This window comes from Eschscholzia californica, unplaced genomic scaffold (genome assembly GCF_041429995.1).
Source record: "Eschscholzia californica isolate CP2 unplaced genomic scaffold, dmEscCali1.0.p SCAF_1, whole genome shotgun sequence".
In the NCBI taxonomy this organism is placed as follows: Eukaryota; Viridiplantae; Streptophyta; class Magnoliopsida; order Ranunculales; family Papaveraceae; genus Eschscholzia; species Eschscholzia californica.
In genome coordinates, this window is record NW_028238198.1 from 56,384,818 (window position 1) to 56,404,153 (window position 19,336).

The 19,336-nt window shown below is 37.0% G+C and overlaps 1 protein-coding gene and 1 long non-coding RNA gene across 2 annotated transcripts; one reads left to right on the forward strand and one right to left on the reverse strand.

Moving 5' to 3' along the window:
* Nucleotides 1-5,916: 5,916 nt before the first annotated feature.
* LOC147567747 (homeobox leucine zipper protein) lies at nucleotides 5,917-9,161 on the reverse strand. Its single transcript, XM_086654335.1, has 2 exons — nucleotides 8,687-9,161; nucleotides 5,917-6,432 (listed from the first exon to the last, which is right to left on the reverse strand). Exons 1-2 carry the CDS (start codon nucleotides 9,035-9,037, stop codon nucleotides 6,223-6,225), a joined length of 561 nt encoding a protein of 186 aa, XP_086510461.1. The 5' UTR covers nucleotides 9,038-9,161; the 3' UTR covers nucleotides 5,917-6,222.
* A 6,410-nt stretch (nucleotides 9,162-15,571) lies between these two features.
* On the forward strand, nucleotides 15,572-17,859 carry LOC147567748 (uncharacterized). The gene is made up of 4 exons (XR_015237879.1): nucleotides 15,572-15,755; nucleotides 16,447-16,528; nucleotides 16,694-16,749; nucleotides 17,455-17,859. It is a non-coding gene; the product is annotated as an uncharacterized LOC147567748 (long non-coding RNA).
* Nucleotides 17,860-19,336: the final 1,477 nt, after the last annotated feature.

Genomic DNA, 19,336 nt, shown 5'->3' on the forward strand with positions numbered 1-19,336 from the left:
TATGCATCCAGCACGGGACAGCACAAGGAGGCACTCTGACAGTAGCTGCAAGCACGAACAGCACGCACCAGCTTGGGATTCTTAGCAGCAGCTCGGAAGTCTCACGGGACGCGCACCAGACGGAGCTTTACAGCTCGGGACAGCATCTGGTCCGACCGGAATTAGCTCTTGGGTTGGCTGGATTCCTTGGACAACAACCTTCTTCAACTTGGGCGGACTTTTCTAGGGTTTTCCGACCACTTATTTGGTCGGAAACCTTAGGGCTTTCGTTCCCCCATCCCATTGTCTAGCTACTCCTTGTGTTTGATTTCGTTTTTGGGCTTAAATCTTAGAGAGAGAAAGCTAGGGTTTAGCTTTAATGGAGGTTGAGTTCTAAATGAAGAAGATGATTATGGTCGCTATGGGGAACCCAGAATTTGCTAAGGGGAGATCGGCTGCACCTTAAAGACTCATATTTTCTGACGATCTTAGCCTCGAACCACATCGAAAAAGGGGGATTCTCTCATCATTTTCTCTCCATTTCTTATTCAATCACCATATTTAGCTAACTTTAGTGTGTCGATTATATGAGATGAATTCGTGATTATGTTTAATATGATTTGATGTTTTGATTATAAATTGATGTTCATTTAATTCGATTATCGTTTTGATCGTATTTTCATGTATCTTGTCAAGCACTTCGCATAGTTAATAGACGAAACGAAGTATTCGATATCAATCGTAGTCTAAGCCATAATTTCATGTGTCTTGTCAGGCACTTCACATAGTTAGGCGACTAGACAACACTTTCGTTGACTCGGGATAAACCGATTTAGACGTTTGTTTGAGTAAGTATGATCTCCGGATATAAATAGTACTTAGAGACATCTACTTTAGGAGTCGAGCATCGATTATACTTTGGAACATTAAATCGGACCATACATAGTTGTAGATTTATCAATATGAATTCCCGGACTTCGACACCTCTCTCCCTTATTTGTCTCCTGACTCTTGTTTCCCGACTCTTGTTCCTCCGACACTTCTCTCGAATCTCTCTCGCCCGTTTGCATTGATAACTTAGTTTGTTTTATTTGCTTTCTTCTTTTGTCGCTTAAATCCATCCAAAACCCCCGTTTATCTTTGTTCATTTCCTTTTTAGTCTAAGTTAGCATTTGATATCTAAACCGAGGGATAAGACCCTCCGATATCCAAACTACCTTCCTATCCTTGGATCGACTCCGGCTTTGCCGGATTAGTACTTGATACCTCCGCTTAGGTGTGCAACCTTTTCGGGTGCATTAGTCTGTCCCAAAGTTATGCCAACTCACCATTTGTAGATGTCATAACTCTCGTTGAAATGCCCAAAAAGTTTAGCTTCCCAAATATGAAGATGGACGATGGTACATCTGACCCGGCTGACCATATTGCTTCTTACAAGCAACGTATGTTTACAGCTGCTATACCAAGAGATCTAAGAGAGGCCTGCATGTATAAGAGATTCGACTCAAGCCTCGTTGGCCCAGCCCTGCAGTGGTACACAAATCTTCCTAACAACTGTATTTCGTCTTTCGCGACTACTCAACAAGATTGTTGCGTGTTACACTGGATAAAGCACCCATTAGACGCGATTCTCTGTTTCGCGGATCACTGAACTATGGTGTGGCATGTTATAGATCCTTGAAACTTTGCTTACACGAATCCCGCGTGCCCAAAGAGAACTTAAATGTGTTCCACTCAGTCAAATGCAGTTGATTCATCTTTGACTTCACATAATTCCCTCGTACAGACTCCGAATTGACTTCCATTTTCGCCTATGGGTTTGCCTTGGACTCTAATCTTCTCCCATATACTGACCTTAAGCCATGGGTTTGCCTTGGACTCTAATCTTCTCCCATATAATGACCTTAACCCATTTTACCAGAATACCCTTGGCTCAAATGATCGAAATGCCCTTCGAGTAACTTTTTTTAGTTTTAGTTGCTTTTCGCTCTTAACTTCACAAAAGACACCTAATCAAGCAAATCAATCATTTTATTATAATAAAGGCTCTAAACGAACTAATTTGCCTAAGTTAAACGACCCAGGTGGGACATTTTCATGACCCATCACACATTCTCATACAACCAACCCCAATAAGATTTTTCTGTAAAGGAGTCTCTTTAGCAATTTCAGGGGGTTCATATCACTATTATGTTCTTGTGGACCTTATACAATTTCATGTTCTTCTATTTCACAACCACCTAATTCAGTTTCTACTTGTTTTTTTCATGGCTTTAACTTAAATCCCAGAATCAGAAACTTTACTACATGCACGATCATCGTCGGATAACTCAAAACTTCAAATAGAATCGGCCATTATTGTTGTTGATGCTTCAAAACCGATAAAAAAAAGCAAATTTAGTTTCATGTCTCAGAGTTAATATTGTCTTTTTTTAGCCAGGTGACGTGAGAAGGTATTTATGTTGGTTTTTTGCCAACACTCGACAAAATTTGCTAATAAGTGAATTATATGTTACAACATTGTAAGAAACTTCTTTGTCAAGCATTTCATCAAACAAGATGAAGGATTTACTCATATCACCATCTTTACAATACCGATTAAGTATAAATGTTTCCAACAATGACTTTTTCATTTCTCGATAAAGCTTGAATCCATCATTTTTTAAGTCTCTTTCTGAAATACCCATTAATTAGAGTTGTATAAGTGGACTCATTAGCCACTAAACTCCACTTCCCCATATTGAAGAATGGCCTTTTAGCTTCTTCAATATCGTCATTTTTATAACACCCGTCAAGAAAAGAAGTATATATACAAAACAACATTCAGAGAAAACCCGATTTCTTCAATTGAAATAAAATCTCAAATCCCTTTTCAAATCACCGAAATTACAACAACCCTTCACCATCTTTCCATGAAATATCTACAAGCTTTTACAAATAAATTGAACTTTAGAGGAAATATTAGAAACAACGATGTCAGCTTGAGAAGAGCTAGAAAACAACATCAAATTCACCCACATTCCATGAAAGTGCAATGCTCCCGCAGACCAATTTGCAAAATGGGCAAGAAATCACAAGAGTGATAGGACATTTACTGTTATTCATCATTTTTTGTTGCACTTATATTATAATAATACTTTTATTTATTAAGTTATTAGTCCTTGCAAAAAAAAAAAAATAACTTCAGCTTTAGAATCTTATTTATTAAGAAGAAAGTACCTGGAATGCTACCATTGAGCTGACAAACATAGACAACCCCTAAATCGAGAGTGATGAAAACCCTTGAGTTGACTCGTGCGGAAAGAGATCGAGAGGCTGTGAGTGAGAGACCGAGAAATAAACAGAGAGAGAGAGAGAAAGGGATATCTGCGATGAGATGATGTGGTAAGATGAGACTCTGAGAGAGTTTTGAGACAAGATAAGGGGGAAATTTGGGAGATGAAGGGTCTCGAGAAGGTGATTGAGCGAGAAGAAGGGTTGGGCGGGAAGGAGATGAGATGAGAAGAAAAGGGGCATTGTTCAAAGATGTTATTTGCTAGCATCTCAACCCTTAATGATTTGCATTTCAAATTTGAGCCATGTAACTTCGAAAAATTAGACGTAGGAGATAAAATTGTGAGACAAAATCCTATCCATTGGGAGGAGGGAAAAGATACCCTCCTCCCTTATTATATAGACGAGGGTGTAACCCATGTCCCTCGGATTCGGACAGTTCTATCAACTACGTCACGTAAGGTTGGCTTAAAGATAATAGTGGCTTAACTTAAAATCTTTAACTTAATACAGACATATGAAAAATATAACATCAATTCAATGATCAGTTAAAAGTCAAAGGTCAATTGAAACTAAATGAAGTAGCAAATTTTAACAGGTTGAAAATAAATCAAAGCCCTAAATCACCATTAATCATCATCAACCTAAAAGACACAAAAGAACATATATCTCTAACGCACCGTCACTTTGATTTTTATGGTTTGGAATTTCCTTCTCAACTGAAATTTCTTTGATTTTTTTATCTAGCTTTTGAATTTTTGTTTGTCGTTTTGTTTGTTGTGTTGTTTGCTTTTAGACAATATTTGTCAAACCAGATTATTTTCCTTTTTGGCTAGAACATTTTGGAAACTATTAACCCCAAAGCGGGTCTCATATGCACAATTTCAGGCCGATCGGCAGACATTTTTAACACGTAAGGCTAACCAATATTTGCTCAGTAGAGTCGAGACAAAGGTGAAGGGAAAAATAACAAAGCTGAGAGTGAGGGTCAAATTAGAAGAGAAACAATAGTCCTAACGTAATAGGATCTTTAAAAATGGTGGTTTAAACTCTTGTTTTGTGAAAGAAAAATGATAGGTGCGCGAGAAACTAAGCAGAGTTTGACCATCCACAGATGGGTTGAGACGAAGATGAATAGAGAAATGACAAAGCGGAGAATGAGGGTAAAATTAAAAGAGAAAGAATAGCCCTAACTTTACAGGATCGTTGAAAATGGTGGTCGCGTTTTGCGAAAAAAAACTACTAAAAATGCGAAACCTGAACAGATTTTGACCATCCACAAATGGAGTCGAGACGAAGTAGAAATAACAAAGCTGGGAGTGAGGCTGAAATCGGAGAAAATCCCAACTTCAGAGAATCTTTAAACGTATTTGCCTCAGAGTATCTCCAATGGGAAACTAAGAGGGTGTTTGATTTTTGCACTTATTAAGTGATTTTCACTTAATAAGTGTGGGCCGGCAATTTTAGGCCGTTTGTATTTTCACTTAATAAGTGAATATCACTTGTAAGTGGGGTCAAAGTAAGTGCAAAAAAGTAAGCTCCAACTTGGAGCTTATTTTTTTGCACTTACTTTCTAAGTGCTAAAAAGACATATTTATCCTTCTCCGAATATGATAATTTTACCAATATGATTATAACGAAAAAGAAAATCTTAAACATATGATACGTAAAAAATCCTTTTTATGATTTTAGCGATGACTCTTTTCCTTCTTCACTCATCCTTCATCTAAGTTTTTCTCTTAAATTTTTCCATATATCTTCCTTCATTAATCACAGAACCACTCAAGCTCCATGATGCAACGTAAGTTCTTTCTCCTTCATAATTTTTAATTATTTGAGGTTAATATTTTCAACACAAAGTATTTATAAACCGTAATTTTCTTGTATCCAAACACGCGAGCATAATGAATTAGTATGAAATACTAAAATATAAATACTTCAAGGTCAAAATAGTCAATTTCTTATTTTTATGACATTTAGAATTATATAAAAATAAAAATCAAACACTTAGAAGTGATGGAAAACAAATGTCACATCACTTACAAGTGATATCACTTATCACTTAGTAAGTGGTAGCACTTATACGTGCTAAAAAATCAAACACTCAAAAACCTAGTGGTTAAGTGTCAATTAACATTCTCTTTCCTAAGTAGCAAATTAGAAACGCTACACTTTTTTTTTTTTTGCCTCAAATAGAGATCCCGAAAATTCTCATGACTCTTGCCCTTCAATTACTTTTTCTTTTTTTTTATGAAGGACCCTTCAATTACTTGGACTTTTCAATTACTTTGACTTTCAACTTGCAATACTGAAGTGACTTGAGCGTCTAAGTGCCTTTGCGAATTTCCCCTCCATCTCCTCACTAGCAACGATGGTATATGAGAATGTTTGAAAACCACTTTTTCTCATATACTATTTCTGAACGGTGTCTGCTTCTTTTTTTCTTTCACAAATCTCGAATTTGGGCCACCACTTTTTACGATTCAGGAAGGTTGCTACTTCTCTCTCTGTCCTAATTTAACCCTCACTCTTTTGTTTCTCTTCGCTTTCTCATTTTTCTGTTCAGTTCTCTCTTCATCTTCGTTTGGACTCCACATGTTGGATGGTCAAAATCTTTTAGTTTTTTTTCTTCTTCATCTTGTTCTCAATTTTAAAAAGTAGCTCTTGAAAGAGAAGTAACAATATTGTTCTTTAATATATCTCAACAAAAATGACATCTAATAATAGATAAATAAGACAACATGTACTTCAAATAATATTACATAATAAACTCAAGCTTTCGGAAAAGGCGTCCCCTTAAAACATCTGGTAACCCAATCTAGCCATGACTGAAATTTGTTTCCTACTTCTGCTCCAGTCTTGACCTCTTGACCCTTCAAGCAGCATCTGTTTTCCGACATAATTTGGACTAGTTATACCACATGGAAGAAGATCCATTATGGCAGGAAACAGCCAAACAACTCTGTTAAGTCATAGAAGATCGTCATAAGCGATGATTTCCCGACCTAGGAAAGCTAAGTTTCTAAGATTCTTCGTAGACCTATCAAGCTTATTATCTCTGCCATGTTTTCTTAGAGGCACTTCTGGACGAAGAAGCTTTGATGTGGGTGAGATCTTGCCGGAAATTCCAACTCCTTCCCTCCATCCAGGAAGACGGTCACTAGGCCAAGATACTTCTACCTGCATTGCCCATGGCAAAAGAAAACCAAACAAATGGTAATGATATTACGAACATGAATGGCGAAAAAAATATGATTATGCTACTTGTACGTTTTCCTTTAATGTCTGTCTACCTAGTTCTCATATGTAAATTCGGAATTCCTTTTATTTGTTATTACTTGTTACATTTAGGTACAGTATGTCCCTAGATGTTCTTCAGTTCCAATGTTATTCCATTTGCTGTTTGGAGTAAGGCTTTGTTTTGAATGTCAGAGAAATAAGACACATTCTTCATTTTTCTTTGGAGAACATAGTTGCAGTACAAGAAATAACTCAAACGGACTTTGACAGATAACCAAGTTGTTTAAAGGTGGAATTCTGTCCGTAAGCCCGAAACCCGATCCAAAACGAGCGGCCCGAAGCCCGACATGGGTAGTAAATGCCCGGCCCACCTTTAGATAATGGGCGGGCTTGGGCACTGTCCAAAAAAACACTACCCGTTCAATATGCCCGGATACAAGGACCAGATTTGAAGCCTGGTTGGTAGGCCTGACTACATAAGATTTTATAGAGGCCCGCACATGAGACCCGTGTGGGATGCCCATGTGTGTCACCTGCGTGGAGAGCACATTTTTAATCTAATGGTAATATACCCTAGATCTCAAGGTCAAAATTGAAATATTCTCATTTTGACCGTTAGATCTAGGGTGGTATCCTTATAAATTAAAAGGATTCCTTCTTTCATCACTCTTACCCTAACCCACCGCCCTTAGAAGACAACTCTTGTCTGGTATTCATCTCCTCCACCTTCTACCACTTCCTCACCTCTCCATAACCACCCTAGAATAACCCTCGGTCCTAACCCTTCTAGCCCATCCTTCATCTTCTTCCTCCATTATCTTCAAAGCTATGTCTTCAGCACCAAGTAATATATGGAGTTTTATTTCTTCAATGGTCAATACCATGTTTTTATGGTGGAGCAGTGGACTATTGGAGTATGTTTAAATATATTTTCAAAACGAATTTCACTCTCTTTTACTTGATTTGAAAAAAAAATTATAGTGTATGTTTCTTACTCTTAACTCTCTCTGTAACTCTTTCTATCCCTAGGTATGCTCATTGTTGCAATCTTGGTGGGACTTATGGTGTTCATAGATACAAATTTGCACTCATGTGCAAATACACCATTTTTTGTGAAAATCTTTTGTGAAGTTCAGGATAATCAAGATGTGAAGAAGTTGATCAATTGATGACATGGCTGCAATGTGCAAACTAGATTGAAGTTTGCTTTTAACTTTTCGTTAAGTTACAGCTGAATATTGTTTGAGTTTGAAATTTTAAGGTTTCTTTTGTTTAATGTGTAACAGTCTGACTCTAACAAGTACTTCGGAAGTTTGGATGTTGGTTTTTAATGGATTTATTTTGCTTCAAAATTTGTCCTTTTTCATTATATCTATTAAGATCAGCCCACGGCCTGATTTACCCGGCGCCCGAAGTACCTGCCATGGGCTTGTGCACATGGCAGGCTTTGTGCAAGAGAGTAAAGATTTTACCCGGCCCGAGTCCACCCGATTAGCTAATTGGTCATTGACTTGAGTAGCCCGAAACGCCCGAGCCCGGAGCATTGGTGCCCATGAGCGCCCGAGCTCGGCCCGTTTCCCACCCCTAGTTGTGTTTGTCGGAGTGGGCCGTCCTTGCGCCCCAGTGGTCTTAGGCCTCTTTCACCTCAAGAGCTAGCTTAAGAGCTAAGGTTCTTTCGCTCACACTTATACCCCCTCGGTCCTCCCACAGGACATGACCAATGTGAGATTACGCTAAATAATCTTAGCTCACAAATTGGAACCTCGAAGATTATCTTAGTCGACCACATAAGGTCTTGAAAGACATGGGAAGTAACCAGCATCGCCTCCCACAAACAAAGACATCACACTCTCTGCATGTCGTTAATCACTTCGTCCTGCACGGAACACTCAACACTTTCTAGCTAACCCACTAGAGATAGTTTCTTCTCTATAAAGTGCTTCCAAGTAGAGTAAATGCATGACCATCCAACAAACCCTAATTTTGAAGTTTCCAACTTGTTCAATGAAGTTAAATTTAGCAAAAAAGGGTTTAAGAACAATAACCCCAAAGATATTCATAGGAACAACATGAATTCGGCATAGGTAATAGAATAGTGGCCTATGTTTCTGAAAAATATATCCAATCGAAATCAAACCCTAAAATTGATGCTTAAAAAAGACAAAAGTTAAAAGAAAGAGAAACAAAATGATACCTTTTGGGAATCAACAGTAACTTCCAGGAAAGGATCTAGGGCAGCAGCAATGGCAGCCTCAGCGGAATCGTTGGAACGGTAAGTGATGTAACCAACGCCATGATCAATACGAATGCGAGAAATTGAACCGTACATTTCGAAACGAGTTTTGAGGTTTAGAACAGAGCAGCCATGAGAGAGACCAGTAACGACCACCATAGTTGAGTTCCTATTACGGGTCGATTTGTTGGAATGCTCGTTTAATTCTGATAAATCTGGGTCTTCTGAAACTGAAGGCATTGACCGAAGTCTTTTAGAGAGAGAAGAAGAATCGTTGTGAGGGAAATAGGGTTTCTCTCTCTTTCTTCCCATCAGGAAAAGGGAAAAAAGCTGAGAGGGTTTTCTTCACTGGTTTTGGGACAAGGGTTGAGTTCGCGTTCACTAGATACGCAAACGCAAACCACGTGCTCATCCTCATGGTTGCGGTTTGGTACTTGAATTGACCTCCGTCACCGGGAAGTATAATTAATTTTGGGTTAATTCTAAATTGGCCCTAATTTGTAACCTACTTGTCAATTTGGCCTCTATATCATGACCAAGAGTAAATTTGACCCCCTAACCTACTATTCCATCGTTAACTTTTACCCCTTTTTACTTCATACTTTGCCTTCTCTTCCTCTCATTTTGAATTTCTCAACTTAAAAGCAGTTATGAATATAGAGGAGTCACCTCCTACCAACGAGTCCTCCTATCATTCGTTGTTATCTATTTCTCGGTCAATGTTATTCATTCCCTTTTTCTCTCTTAGGGTCCGCTTGATTCGTGTGAAAATATGTGGATGTGAAAATGAGCTTTTCTGATGGGAAAGAAAAAGATATTTTAACATGTAAAAAGATGTTTTAAGGTGTTTGATGAGGAGTGGGAAAATCGGAGGTGCCTTTAGAAACTAATCTATAAGTTGCTCTTTTAAGGAGTGTTTTACTGCTATATAATGGGATTCAAGGGGTGCCTCCAGAATTCGTATTGCTGCCTTGTTCTTCAAATCTCATCTTCTCTCTAGATCGGTCTCTTAAGTGAAGAACAAAATCGAAGCATGAACAGGACTAGGGTTTTGGATCGATATTTTGTGGATCTTCATACTCACTCAAGTCGTTTATTCTATTGTAAAATGTATGTTCTTCTTCTTCAATCAATTAGGGTTCATAGAAGCGAGGGTTTCCTTTTTCAATTTCTTCCTAAATTCTTCTTCTTCTTAAATTAGTGTTCATAGAAACTAGAGTTTCCTTTGTTATAAACTAGGTTTCCTCCCCGTCCTACGGACGGGGAAGATCCCTTTTGGCTAACGCCTTTGAGGAAGAGAAAAATACATTTAAATTACAATATATTACATTAACTTCCTTTAATTTGTAAATCATATTCCAAAATCAATAGAGGAGAGATAACCGTGTGTTTAAAGAGGAGAGAGGAAAAACTGTATTTATGGAAGAAATATCACTAACAGAAAAGATTTGATAAAAAAAAAAATTGGGAGATTTAATTTCAATTTTAAGTGAAATAGTTAGGAGAGAAATTAGGAAAATATGGGAGAGTGGGTTAGTTATTTAGATGTAATCCGTGGGAGAATAAAATAGGGAGAGAAATATGTCGGTAGTTATTCTAACCAATTTTGTCTGATTTACATAGATACCCTACTTTTTTTAGTGTATTTACATAAAAAGATTTTATATTAACAGTCGGATGTGTACCCAACTAAATCTCTAAAATAAAATGGACGGCCAGACTTATCCCCTGGATAACCGACTGATCTGTTTTAATATAATAGATGTAAATTCATCTTCTTATTGTTTGATCTGATTTGTGTTATCAGAAGAATAGTCTATGATTCTTGTTGATCTATAACGAATCAAAAAGGTTCATGGAAATTCAACTCAGATATGATCGATCACTCAACTTTTTTAGCCTTAGAAAACGAATTTATATAAACCTAGCAGGAAAACATGTAGTTGACTCAAGTTTATGGAACCAACAACAGCAACCGAGAACTTTATTTCCCGGTGGATTCAAGTGGGTAGATATCAAAATTGAGTTCAGATGATTTGACTCATCTCCAACTTCATCTTCTTAATGGAACAAGCTATGAGATAATTCTCATCTTCAATCTCATGAAAGAGGGGGAGAAAGCAACAGAGAGAAGAGGAAGATTGGTTCAGCAATGAAGATATAGAGAGTTGTGAAATTTGGGAATAAAGTGAATAGAGAGCGCCAATGCCAGTAGGAGAGAGAGCGCAAATTTGTGAGGGAAAGTTAGAAAGTGGTTTTCCCATGTGGAGAGTGGTAAAATAATTAACCCTATTTTCACACTTTTTTTTCTCATCGGAAATCGATTTTCTCATCTTTTAACCCAACTAATGATTTTCTTACGAAAATCGATTTCACATGTATCAAACAGGCCCTTAATTTATCTCCTTTTTTTTGTCACTCTCTTTATCTACTAAGCCCTCGATAAAGTATTTTAAGACATAGTTTCATTCTCCATTACTCAAAATCTAACGGTCTCTGAATAACAATGAAACCCTTGATCCAAAGCTCCTAGAGGACAAAACAACTCGATCAAGAGTCTCAAGAAAGAATAATATTAGTAAATGAAACCTGTATGGGGCAAAATACGTCACCAAGAGTGCCCAAGAAATTCATGATTAATGGACTTACTCGGTGACCAAACCCATGAACTAAGGGCTAATGGGCCGACCCATTTATCTTCAGGCACCCCGGAGGAAAGCCAAAGCAAAAAAACACTTCCAACCCTGAAGGAAGAGGTCCGGCCTCGCCTCCTCACCAGGCTGAAATATGTGACCGCTTCCAGCCCTAGAAGAAGGGATCCGTTCTCACCAGCAGACCTCCCTTCGCATATCCGTTGGGAGACGTTACGATCACTGAAGATCCCGAATATACCCGTTAGGGGATTACAATATTCGTATTAATGGTGAAAGCTCCAAGCATTACCCCATTGAAGACGACAGCTCACACCAGGTGATGGTCGACCACAAACACTATAAAAGGATCGAGAGGAAAACGATACAGGGGCATCCAATCACGGTTAACAACACACCGAGTACAGACTGAACACCATCATCCAATTCCCAACTTAAACACTCGATCATCTGGTGATCGCCGAACTTATCCATATTCCACTGATATCACTATCAAATACTCTAATATCATCTGGTTATCGCGAAACACACCCCACTACTTTTCTCTCTCATACAGAGCGACCATCCAATCATCAACGAGCATACTCAGTGATCGCTTAATTACTTTCTCTCTCTTGGGCGACCAAACAACCAAGGGAGGTGATCATTACTTTCTCTCTCCTGGGCGACGTGACAACCAAGGAAGGGCGACCATTACTTTCTCTCTCCTGGACGACCAGACAACCGTACTATCAGGGAAAGGTGACCTACCATTATCTCTTCAAACGATCAACGTAGGCAAGCTACTCCTTGGGGCCAGGCCTTTCACATTTCACCCACGTGAATATTTACAAGGGCAGACCTTAAAACCTACCATTTTATTTACGGTTCATACCCTCGACCAAGACATACCTCACCAGGGTTGCCTTACTCAAGGACGGACCTCATAGGCTGTCATAATCATTCTCCAATCAATTCAGTCATCCGTAGAGAACGAGCTCCGGCCACTCTACGAGCCGTGCCTAAGCTCCGACCATTATCCAACCAACGGTAATATTCCAAGGACATCGTTCACTTACCCTTTATTTCTCTTGCAAGCTTACAGACTTGACCGTTAGAGCCCCCTTAGGCTAGCACCATCTCGGTGTCCCAAGGGACCTACGGTCACGTGTGTTCTTGTCTCTTTTGTCACAGGTTAAGCCCAAAGACGTCGTCGGTGCCCGCAAAAATATTAACAGGTGGAGGTTCGACTTCCGGTCAACGGTCCGGTCTAGCTAACTTCTTGACCCGCGATTTCTTACCCCCACAAAACCATCGATCAAGATTTGAAAAGAGATAGAGTGAGAAAGAGACAATGAGGGGGAGGAAGGAATGGAGATATTATGTATATATAAAGAGGGTGAGAGAGTGACATGATAAAATACGTATGCTGGCAGAAGTTAACCTCTTTCTATCAGTTAGTGTTTTCAGAAATAGAAGCTAAAGATGAGATAAAAGAAGAGGCGAAATTGTAAAATAAGCAAGGGTAAAATATAAAGAAAAACAATGAGTTAATGTTAACTGGTAGAATGGTTATATGGGAGCGCCAAACTTTTTTTAATCAAAATATGGGAGTCAAATTAGTAAGTTAGTCACATATTTGACCAAAACTATAATTAGCATGCCCTCATTTTTATTTGTAGAAAATTTGGGGTTTAAGTCCAAAAATTGAAACTCTAATTAGCCTAGATCCACACAAAACTAACATTCTACTCAAGTCTAAAAGGTACATTACTAATCAGTTCTAGATCTATAAGTTAGAACCCTAATGGGATAAGGTCCTAAAACTACTCTAGCCCCTGAGAGCATCCCCAACTGCCCTCCTTAACGTCATTATCTGGCGTTATGGTGGGGTTGGGGAACCCAACAGCCCCGGAGATCACCGTTAATCCCCAGGGATGTGAACAGTAGCCGACCGGCTACTGTTCCTCCTCACCAAAATGGTGAGATGGTGGGTCCCTCACTTCTTAATTCATTATTCATCCTCTTTTTAGTTATTTTTCTGTTTTCATCCCTTGAATCATTTTAGTGTTTGTGTTAAGTCCTCATAAAACATTTTTATTTGGTCCCCGTAAAACTATAAAATGTAGTAGTGATCTTAATTTATAACTTAAGTTATATTTTCAATTGTTATTTTAATAGATTAGTTGTTACCTCATTTTATTTAAAAAGTGAGTATTAAAAACGATAAAAATGAGATTTGGTGCGATGAGTAGTGATTTAGTGGGAGTTTTGGTGTTTTGTCTTTGGGTTCAAAATTTTGAAAACACCAAATAATTTGGTGAAGATTCCTTTTTCGAGAATAATTTGGTGCTAACCATTGGGGATGCTCTGATCTTTTTTCAATCCATACTCTAGGCTTTTATATATATATCATCCACCTAATAAGAAACTTCTATTTCTTTTCTCTCATATCCGCCGAACAACCTAGTGATATCCTCACGGGCGTTTAGTTTTTTCTCACCTTAAACAAGGCTTTTCTTTTATTTATCTCGTTTGTTCTTGTTTCACCCTCTATCTTCTTCTTGTTTCACCCTTAAATGGACTCTTATTATTTCATGAAAGTACTTAGTAGCATCCATGTAAATCACTTGACGACCTCTCAATATGTAGGCGTGTATGAAAATTGTGTTTGGAAACTTTACATGGTCGATTGAAACCATCCCTTGGATTAGATGATTCTTATGGAAATGTTGCACAAAAAACACTACCCGATAAAAAAACATATAGGTAAATATCTATATAACAAAACAGAGTGGTCTAAAGCTGACTAGGACAAAATAAATGAGGCTGACTGGGACAAAATAAATGAGATTTTAATCCTCCCAAGAATTAATCTAGCAGCTTTAATGACATCATCTGGACCGTCAAACTCTATCACCTTTAATGAGAATTAATCCACCCAAAACCCTTCATTTCTGATTCTATCAGAGAATTCCTTAGTTCTCTCATCCCCTCATCTTCTTTCTCTATTCTTCATTCAATCTCTTTCATTGCTTCATAAGAAATCGTCATGTTGCTCCTATTCAAATCCAACATGTTTGGTTGATTATCTGAGTCTTCATTCATCCAAAGGTAACTCAAAATTTAAGAGGTTTTAGTTGTCCAGTTGCTAACATGTTATAATTTTGATTTCCCATCCTTATCTAATATTGTATTAATATCAACAATGTATGATTTATCTACTATATTCTGAAACCTAATTGGTTCCCTCTCCTAATATCCCTCTTCTAATATCTAATAGGTAGAACCTAACTTTAGTGGAGCATATGTTGAGGTCATCGCAAATTCATTCTTATACGGTCAATTTTGATTTAAGGTTGATTTTACCAAATGTTTTGAAATCTAAACTCTACAAAAATGTCTTCTGAAACCTACCTTATTACAATCACTTAAGCATTGGTTGAGGTTAATTGTGAGGGATTGATTTTGGTTCTCATTTTAACATTTGTACATGTGATGGCGGCCTTAGAACATGCCATGCTCACTGCGCAGTTATCTATCATACAAAGGCAGAAAGCCTGCACCAATTTGGTATGAGTCGAAGTAGAAGTGTATACTCTAAAGTGCGAAAAAAGTTTTGTTTAATGAGTTCGTAACTATCAAAGAAAATTTCATATTCGGAACTAAAATTATCTAAAATCTTTTTAATTTATTGGCAGGTGCTATAATGGTGCTCAGATAGGAGCAAATATGCTTTGTAAGTTGAGCAATAGTGTTCGATAATTTTTTTTCTCATCTCTCTAGCATGTTTCCTGTTGAACGCATTATCAGAATGAAATGCTAGCATCTGGAAGTCTAAACAGTATATAGCGTTCACAAAATTTTGCAATTTCTTATATCACCCATTTAAATTTTAAGAAACTATTTTCTCGTAGGGACAAATCTTGGTCATTTTTCAGATTTTGTGGGTCATAGAGAACATGACCTGCTTTAAGTGTTCCAGTTGTGCGAAGAAATCAAACATGTTTGGACGAGGAAGAGCACTAAGAAGAACTGATGAAATCGATATGGAGCCCCGTGATGAGGTTTAAGTAGATATTATATCATAGTTACTGCCCATCGAGAACTTCGTATAATGTTTGAAATTGATTTTTTTTTTCATTCATGATAATCTCTCTGATATACAATGACAATTAAAAGTTTCCTTGTTCAAATGATTAAGTCTCTATTTTTCTGATCTTTATTATAGCAAATTGATCTTTTCATTTTTTGTACCACCAGCCTAGGTTTTCATCAGGTCCTTACACCAGAACTAAGTCAGCTATAACAACTCTCGAATTTTTCTGACAAGCTGTTTATGAACCAGTTCTTCTCCAGTCACACACACGCATACCTGCTGAGACGAACAAGCTAAACAGGTTCCTCTATCTCGGTCTCGTCTCTTGATGTTTCATTCTAATCACACACATCTGTAAAGGTTAATTCAAGTTGTTTGATTTATTTATTGACACTAAGTGAACTTGAACAGTCTTAACAGTTGGAAATTTAATAAAATTCAATGTTCCTAAGTATTTATATTAGAAAATGGTCTGATTAATGTCCCTTTCACCGATTATAATGTTAATTTTCCTTTCAGTATAACAAACAAATTTTCTCTTTGTGTTAGACATACTTTGATGGATCGGACAAAATTTTGTTCAATTGATCATTACTTTGCTAAATTGACATTAGCATATCATATTTGAGATACCTTTGAAGATCTTACAAAACATATGGGTGTTACTTGTAATAGGGAAGTAGTAGTTCACGCTCTGATTGAGATATCTTTTGTACTGAAATGGGATAAAAACAAATGATGAATTTTTCCGCGAGAATATTAGTTCAATGACGAGAATTTTATGTCGAAATTTTAGAAGTCCTAATATGAACTAGGGTTAGGATTGTTGGTCGACTGAAATGTTCATTTGATCATGTGTTTTGTTCATATTTTCTTAAACTAATGTCGTACGTACCCGATTTCATGCTCCATTAGGTTTTGCATTAAATTTAATGTTAGAAAATATCAATTCCAGAGTCAACTTTTATTAGAACTTTTGTATATTTTTGCAGGGTCATTCAATTCAATTACGAAGGAAAAACCATGGATGTCTTATTAAGTTTCATGTCAATTCTAAAAGTTAATTTGTTCAAGGTAAACTACTTGAGATCCAAAAAAATTGCCTTAGTAACTGAATTTCCAAGAAAATGTAGAAAGATTTTACAGTGGTAACAAGAGTTGGTATGAAAAAAGTGAAACCAAAATTTGTATTATTGTTTTTAGAGAATTGAAATCTTATAAGTATTATTGGTTTCTTAGGTTCTAACGTTATCCAATCTACTATTGGTGTTGAATTATCTTAATCTGAAAACCAGGTAAACAAACCTTATTCAACTTTAAACACAATAAATCTCGTGTCAAAAGTAGGTAAACAAATCTTATTCAAGTAACAATTTTATTTGTAAGAAACCACAGCGAGAGAAGAACTGAATTTGGATAATGCATATAGTTATATTAAGGGTAATTGAGCAACTTCTTTATCATAACTATTGTTGTTTTTGTAATGAAGTTATACATTTTGTAGTTCTTAGTGAGTTCGTATTATGTAAGTCGCGGAAATGGATAATTGTTTACTAAATACACTACTGGTAAAAGTCGAACTTTTTAAAACATCGTTTTCAGTGCAGCTATAAGAGGATGTGCTTCATTTTGCTAAAATAGATAAACGGTCAGCGATGCAATATACCAGGCAACAAGAACTTTTGCTTCGAAATTGGACAAAAAAAAAAGATTGGTTACCAGATTTACTGTTATGATGTCGGATGGATGTTTTGTAAATTTGTTAGGGTAATGATATCTCTCTCCACACAACTCTAGCTTAGGAGGTCTTACCAACACATTCAGAACAATTGGTTGGGTGCTCATTAATCACATGTGTCTTTAGAAGGATTTTGGTAATGCTACTGTTGTCTTTTTTATATTGCAGGTTAGCTTGATTAATTCATTGTTTTCTGTTTGAAGTTCTTCATGAAGTTTTTTTTATTGATAACTGATGAATCTGAGATGTTCATTTGATACAGGAGTTTCGACATTAACAAGTTGCAATCGGTTGAAGCTGAAAGGAAATAGATCATGCACGAGCATGAGAGAAGTAAGTTGATGTTCATAAGTAAGTTTAAATAGTCCAACCTGTTCTTGAATTAATTCCACATTTTCTTAATTAGTAAATGTCAACATCAAAAACACTTAATTCATGTATTCTCGAGACTATTAGTTAAATGAACAGAATTTTATGTAGAAATTACGGAAGTCCAAGTAAGAACTAGAGTTAGGGTTAGGTATGCGGGTCAACTGGAATGTTATCACGAACTTTGTTCATAATTGCTAAATTCCACAAAATTCATTCAAATAGTGAAATTTGTTGCTGTATAGAGCTTAAAGATTTGCAATCTTACCAGAAACAAATTTAATTTTCTCGCTCACCTATTATCGATTTTTTTTTTTTTTTGAATCCAAGGGAAACATATCCATTAAAAGTGATAAAATCACAATGATACAAGGATACAAATTGTAATTACTCTCCTCTGAAGACTTCATGAGAGTTACATACCTTTAAATGCAAAGTGCCTCACGAAGGGAAAGAAATTGGACTAGACACTGACACAAAGGATCCTAAAGATCCGAGAATAGAGACCCTAAAGGTTTGACAAAAGGATCCTAAAGATCCGAGAAAGGGGACCCTTAAGGTTTGACAAAAACGAAATTATTGTACTAATAATATCATGAAAAACAAAAGAAAAACTAAATTTACATCCCGTCGCTTTCGCCAGAAATCCACCAATGTCGCCGGAAATCCACCGATGTCGTCGGAAACCGCTATTGTCCTCGGAAAACCGTCGCTAGAGAACTTCTTTCATCGTCGGAAACCGTCGCCTTCACCTGAGAACCGCCTTCACCACAGAAAAATCGTCGCCTCTGCGAGAATCCATGCCACCATCACACTACCATCACAACACACCAAACCACCACTACCACCGCACCACAGAATCCAGTCGCTTCAAATTCTTCATCATCACCACCACTCCGCCATCATCACGAACGGAATAGAATTTCACTTCCATTGAATAATTAATATTTCAATTCCATTAGAGACTTAGTATTTCTATCCACTGTCGTAAAATTACCAATATAAAGGGTCGAAAACCGATTTGATCAAATTTTAAAATACAATAGTCGATGATTATACAGTCAAGCAGGAACCAAATTGATTTTGAGGGAAGAAGGGAAGGTTGAATCTCAACGCATCAATCACTGAGGCTGATCAACTGGTCCCAAAAGATTAAGAGAGAAACCTAGAAACTATAATGGAGGGAGATAAACTACAAAGGAAGAAAGGGGATCCGGCGAAGGGTCTTCCCTTCGCCGGAGAAACGAAACACAGAAACTTAGAACGGTTTGGAGAGGGACGGTTATTCTAGAGAGAGAGAGCCTTTGTGGAGTTCGATTTTAATAATGTCGTACGTCAGTTAGGCTTCAGATCAAATAAGTAGTGGCCTTTGATAAGTTTGTGATATGTTATCATGAGTTGTAACAAGTCTTAAATATCTTATCTAAAATTACTAATACCTATCTAAATATGGACTAATTGTTATTTAATGTCTTAGTTTTATGTATGTCGAAATTATGTCAAACATGTTTGTTTAAACTATTCTATTTGATATATTTTGTAGCGAGTACTCAATGCAAGAGCTAAATGCTTCTCGTTCCAAGTTCTTGAACCTCAGGATGACTTGGTTAGATCCTTAAAGGATACAATTCCAAATGAGCTGCAACGTGCGTGCACTAGACACAACTTTTAACCTTTCTATTTTCATAGTTGTTAGTGTGTTGTATAATTTTTATTTACTATTTGGTACCAATTCAAAATTCTATTAGTAAAAAGTTCTTTATATATAGATCTCA

Excerpts from the sequence above, each read along its gene's own strand:
- LOC147567747 (XM_086654335.1), bottom strand. The coding sequence starts at position 9,037 with ATGGGAAGAAAGAGAGAGAAACCCTATTTCCCTCACAACGATTCTTCT. Across the intron at positions 6,433-8,686 it reads TTACTGTTGATTCCCAAAAG|GTAGAAGTATCTTGGCCTAG; the intron begins GTATCATTTTGT and ends TGGGCAATGCAG.